Genomic DNA, 6209 nt, shown 5'->3' on the forward strand with positions numbered 1-6209 from the left:
ACCATTAGAAACAGGAAGAAAACCCACTTTAAACCTTTCCATATCTTCCTTGAATATTTTTACGTGTCGTCTAAAAGCTTAAACTCAGCACTGGAAAGTTCTAGTACTTTTTGGACAGGAGCACTAGAAGCCCAGTGCTGAAGTGATCTTTAATGGCACTCGGCTTCCTGTGCCGAAAAGTCACCGAGCACTGGAAAACCCAGACGTGCGGAACCCGTGACTTAGATCGGCACTCGGTTATCCAGTGCTGAATGACCCCCGCAGTGGGTAACCAGTGCTGAACGACCTTTCAACCAGCCTTCCGCACTGGAAGCCGAGTCATGTAACTATTAACCTTCAAAGTGTATCAAGCAGCTGTTAATATTTTTACGATTTTGTTTTGTAAGGAGACGTCAACGGTGACGGCGTTCACCTCATTATCCAGCAACAGCAATCTGAATCACGCTAGTGCTTAATTATTTAGCTGAATTTGTAGAGGATATTAATTTCATGAAAGACAATAATTTCATCTTGTCAGAAATGCAAAATACACTAGACATACTTTCTGTCAAATTAGGTTGGATACGTATTCTATCGCTACATTGTATATTCATGTGCCCCCCTCCCCACCTTGTGATCGACAGTTGTTAATCAGTTAATTAATAATTATGATAAATTGATCTTTGAATAGAAAAGTTCGATAGAATGCTCCTTAGAATCATCTGTCAACAAATATCGCTGCATTTGATACACCATGGACCCTCCCAACTTGTTTTGATAGCAGCCAATTAATTAACTATTCAATTAATAAATCAATTATTTAGTTCATTAATTTACTAACTACAATGATGAATCAATATTAATCAGGATGTAGAACATAATCAACCTCTCCTTGCCTATATCGGCAACGATTATTTAGGTCCAATTTTGATTTTGCAAAAAGCTTTTTACTCAGCATAGTAAACCAGACGGCATAATTTTCAATGTCTGTATTATTTAAGAAAATTTTCGTCTGATAATGCTAGGTGAATTAATTCACGATACCATCTGGATGATACTCGGGCTAATAAGAGCCCCCTTCACTGCTAGAAATTTATGGTCTTAATAATGTCAAGCAATATGAAATGCATTAAGAAACAAGCTGTACAGAAGATGGTTACTTTTCCTTCAGCTGATATATATAATGTGATATTCGCTTTCAGGTCCCAAAGCCCCCCAAAACATGAATGCGTACCACCAGTTTCTGGTGAATGACATTCTAAGTCTGGAGGGCGAGCTGGTCTGGGACTCCTTCCATGGGGAGTTCTTCCCTATCAAGGCAGACATCCAGGCCTACACAATGGATTGGCCGGCAAGGTGCAAGGTGACGAATCACCAAGGGGCCTTGGCACAATCTGCATGCCACTACTGCCATATCGAATGTAAGTACTCCCTCAGTCACTGTTTCCAAACCATAAGAAATGTATGACTCACCAATCATCTTGAATTACAGCATGTGGTGTAATAGACATCCTTGAAAGAAAAAAATGCAATCCAAATACAATCAAAGATGCAGTGTGACAAAAGAAAACTTTTTTTTATAAAACCTTAATACAAGCATTTTTTTCTTATTAGTTTTAGACCCTGTTATATAGAAAACATAACTTCCTGTGTCTCCTATTGGGTGTGGAGAGAAAGGAGATATATCCTGGTCTGGGCACTTAGGCAAGCAATTTCTGACAAAAAAAAAGTACTTTTTAACTGTTAAGAAACAATTTATGTGGAATGTAATAAAACCTTTCCACTATTATGCACTAAAATCTTGCATACTCATTTAATGGATTATGTGTTCATAAAGTAGATGAGAATGATTAACAAATTACTTGATTTGCCTCACCTGTACTAATTCCTTTTTTGAGTTAAATGGTGATTGAGTAAGTGGAATCCACATGTGGATGAACTTCACAATTCATTTGTTGGAAACTTTCTTTTAGCCAAGAACTGGCCTGGGTACCATGTGACTACCTTTGGGGGAAGTAGAAGGTACTTACCCCCAGACCATGACCATCGGCGTGATTCCGAAATGTTTCCTGAGAAGGCTGAGGATCACCGACCACCACCAAGTGCCAAGACAGGCCAACTAGAGCACGGGGAATCCATGGATTACCTCAACTCACAAATCTCCCAAAAGAACAGGGAAGGATCAACTCAGAACTTACGGTACGTGCCACACCATACCTATTAAACATTGGAGAGAAGACAGTAGTGACACAGAGGGGCTGCTAGCTCCTCTGCATTATTTACCTGCTAAGGTTTTTTCCCTCAAGCATGCAATGCACTGACTCCAAGAGTGTTGTTTTATCTGCTCTAACCTCTAAGACTATTCTCATATTTCGTTGCAGGCTCTTCCAAGTTGCCAGAAAGAACATCACAAAGGCCACTGGTAAAACCGGCAAAGAGGCATTCAGTGCCATCCCCACGTATGGCATTGATCGTGTCATTATCGACCTGATGCACACTGTCAAGGTAGCTGCATTTTTTCAGTGACACTGTACATTCCCACGTTGCATTGCCAATTCTGAGCATGTTAGATTGAAACTGTAAATATTATATGTGTCAGTAATACATTATAGCATTGTAGCTAGAATCATTAACAAGATGCTTTGAGTGTTTCCACTCACAATGAGCTGTTTTACTAGGTATATATGAAGATGCTCCAATAGAAATTTAAGGCCCTTTCACACGACAGCAAGAATGAGCCGGAATGCTGTCAGAATGAAAATTCCTTTCTATTCCCATGATTCCTGGGAATTCGTAGTGTATATTCTAGAAATTCTCACTGCATTTCAGATATTTGTGCCCGTTTTTTTTGCTGGTCCGAAAGTTTTTGACCTGCTACAAAATTTCCAGGTGTATTTGAAGTGGAGAAATATCGAACGACATTCAAAGTGTATTTGAAGTGTAATTTAACTATTCTAACTGCAGTGTGACCGCATTCTGTGGCATTCCAACATTATTCGAAACATTATTATCTCATTTGATGGAGAACCGAAACGGCAAGCCACTTCGAATCCTGCCAGAATGTGGCCAAAAGAACATCTGGAATGCAGTGAGAATTTCTACAAAACAGTACGAATTCACAGGAATGGAATTTTCATTCTGCCCTGTGGCACGAATGTGGCACGAATTTTGTAGATACTTCATTCCGATTGGTTCTGCTTGATTCCTGCTAATTCGGTTTCAGTGTGAAGGCCCTATTAATGGGAAACAGTGAATTTGACTTACATGTTGCATATCATCACATTGTTTATTTACAGAATATCACCAACAATGTCTTCGAAATACTTACCGGCTCGAAGCACAATTTCAGCACAGTGGTTGTGAGATGGAAAAAGAACTTGGGCGCTTCTCTAGCAGGTACATATAGGATTTTCCTTTCACCTTCCATTCTAGACAACACCATATGATAAAGATTGTGTTATTAAACCATTGGGGGTAAATTGATATTGTTGTGTACTCAACTTGTATCCAAATCTCTCTAGTGATGTGGACTTGCCAACACATAGATACGCCTTTTCAGGAGTATCGATTTTTGTCGTACCCTTATAATAGTGCCTATCCGCTGGCTATGGTGACCTTTGATTTACAGTTTTTTTTCTTAGTATGGAGTCCAAGAGGGAAGAATGCTTTCCAATCTGCTGCATATTCATCAAGTTGACCAATTTTTTACCTATGCTTTAGGGTACAAGAGTATGCCTCTCAACCAACCGGACAAGGGAGGAGGAGAGTCAGTGAGGAAGTCCAGGCCTTCCAGCTTACCCGACAGGAAATGGAGGAGGCAGACGAACGACTCTTGTCAGTGAAGGTCCCAGTGGGCTATGACATTAAGATCAGAACACTTTTCAAGAGGCGATTGGGCATGAAGTCCATAGAATGGATTAAGGTGAATTATTTGACCTTAGGTGAAGCATACCTGCAGTATCATAATCACAGAAATTTACTTGCCAGTCTGATAGAAGTAGACAAGATGACACAAGATGGATTGCATGTTTTATGGTACCAATCAAAGACAACAACGATGATAGGACAATGCCTCATTACCTCACATTGTTTTTCCTCATAGAAAACAGTTTTACACCATCACAATTCACCACCATTGTTTGATATCGTGCTTTTATTGATGCAAATTTTAAACACATATCATTAATATTCGAATGAAAACTCATCTGTATTGGTAGAATTGGTACAAAGTTTGAGCTTGGTTTCAGCACAAGGGAAACACGGGTGTGCCTAAACACCACAAACGGCTCAGAAACACCACAAACGACTCTAATATACAGTGTATATGGGTCAAAAACCTTGTGTGGCGCTCTGGGGACATTGTTTATACATTTATGAATTTACAAAATGCAGCAAGTCCTACGTATTCACCAGTTATTTCGAGTTTGTCCGCCGGTTTCAAGATTGAAGCACTGTTAATGAATGCGTGCTTGCATTTGAGGCTGGAAAACACTTAGTATACAAGTTTCATAAGTTGACAATGATAGAGTAGTGCCATGTTATAATCTATGAACCAACAGCTTCCATAGTTTTATCGCCATGTCGTCTATAGAACCGAGGAAGGTATCGAGAACTTCCCCATGCAGAACCTTAGCACGGGCGATCCAACATGGCGGCCAATAATTGCTTCGATCTTGAAACCAGTGGACTAACTTGAAATAACTGGAGAATACGTAGGACTTGCTGCGTTTTTTTAAATTCCTAAATGTGTAAACAATGTCTCCAGAGCGCCACACAAGGTTTTTGGCCCCTATACACTGCATATTAGAGTCGTTTGTGGTCGTTTGTGGTGTTTCTGAGTCGTTTGCGGCCGTTTGTGGTGTTTAGGCAGACCGGGGAAACACCTGATCAATTTTCAGTTGATCTCACCAACCTTCAACAGATGTCTAATACACTGCGCTGGCATTCTGGTAGTAATTTTGATGACGTCATGCGCGAATAAAAATGGCAGTAAGACGGAATCTACCACCGTCACGGTTCAGTGAGGGTCGGTGTGCTCTGATATTGCAGCATATTCATATAGAATCTCCTGGGCATACAGCTGTGGCCAAATTCGTATTCTAGAAATGGAGTGAGACTGGTTAATGTCAAAGAAGCAATATACATCAGAGTGCATCACCCCTCACTGAACCATGATTGCGGTATATTCCGTCTGCCCGTCATTTTTTTATTAGCTCCTGACGTCATCAAACTTAGAACTTCTGAAACGTCAGCAACTGATAAATTCACAAATTTCATGCCATGTCCATGATTTTGTGATGGTCATGGAGGAATTCAAATAATTGTTCATCTTTCTGTCATTTACATGACTGTTTTGTTATTTCAGCTCTACACTGATGGCATTCTCAAGTTCTCGGTGAGGGATATGCTCCCTCAACCGCAACGAGCAACACTCTTCCGTCTGTGCGACACCTTGGCGGCACTTTGCAGTCCGGTTATTGAAGTAGCCGGTTTTAATGATCTAGAGCTGGATGTCAACGAGACATTCAGTTTCCTGGAGAGGGACTACCCTATTACCCTGAAGGTGATGATTATCATTCCAAACAAGTGGAAATTTTAACTTCACTTTCAAAGTGTATGATAAAGAAAATAACACTGCTTCTTGGTCAGTAATGTAATAGTAAATAGGTGAATTATCACTGTAGTGACAGAATAGCTGTTATCGCACACCCAGTAAAGTAATGATAGATAGGTGAGGTATTACTGTTGCAGTAATCAGGTCAGTTATCACTACAGAATTCTTATTAGTAATTTCAGAATTAGTCTTGTAGCAAGATCATCTAGATGAAATGAGCTGTTGCCAACAATATTCATCAGTTACATGCAGGATAGAGGATGCTTTCCCATCTGTTAGTGTTATACAGTCCTCTAAAATCACTTATGATTCTGTCTCACCTTTTGCAGACATTGATGGGGCACCTTCCCCATCACATGGTGGACATCATCCGACAGTATGGGCCCTTGACACAGCTGTGGATGATGGGCGATGAACGATACATGCAATACATTCTACGACGGATGACAAACAGATGCCACCCTACCAAGTCAGCGAAGGAGGCATACAAGGTAAAAAGCACTAAAAAGAAGTTCCACCTCTGTGTGTGTGTGTGTGTGTGTGTGTGTGTGTGTGTGTGTGTGTGTGTGTGTGTGTGTATGTGTGGGTGTGTATGTACATATGGTTTGTGTGTGTG

At 40.4% G+C, this 6209-nt stretch overlaps 2 protein-coding genes across 2 annotated transcripts in view; both read left to right on the forward strand.

The window, feature by feature from the left end:
• LOC118432316 overlaps window positions 1–5476 on the forward strand; it is a 15012-nt gene extending 9536 nt beyond the window's left edge. Inside the window, exons 3-8 of the mRNA XM_035843859.1 lie at window positions 1182–1400; window positions 1953–2178; window positions 2361–2484; window positions 3276–3375; window positions 3700–3901; window positions 5345–5476. Of these exons, the coding sequence (XP_035699752.1) occupies window positions 1182–1400; window positions 1953–2178; window positions 2361–2484; window positions 3276–3375; window positions 3700–3821 (791 nt within the window). The 3' untranslated portion in view covers window positions 3822–3901; window positions 5345–5476. The remainder of the gene's footprint in view (window positions 1–1181; window positions 1401–1952; window positions 2179–2360; window positions 2485–3275; window positions 3376–3699; window positions 3902–5344) is intronic.
• LOC118432187 (IgGFc-binding protein-like) overlaps window positions 1–6209 on the forward strand; it is a 71485-nt gene that overhangs the window by 28801 nt on the left and 36475 nt on the right. The window lies entirely within an intron of this gene.

Source organism: Branchiostoma floridae, chromosome 15 (genome assembly GCF_000003815.2).
Source record: "Branchiostoma floridae strain S238N-H82 chromosome 15, Bfl_VNyyK, whole genome shotgun sequence".
NCBI lineage: Eukaryota > Metazoa > Chordata > Leptocardii > Amphioxiformes > Branchiostomatidae > Branchiostoma > Branchiostoma floridae.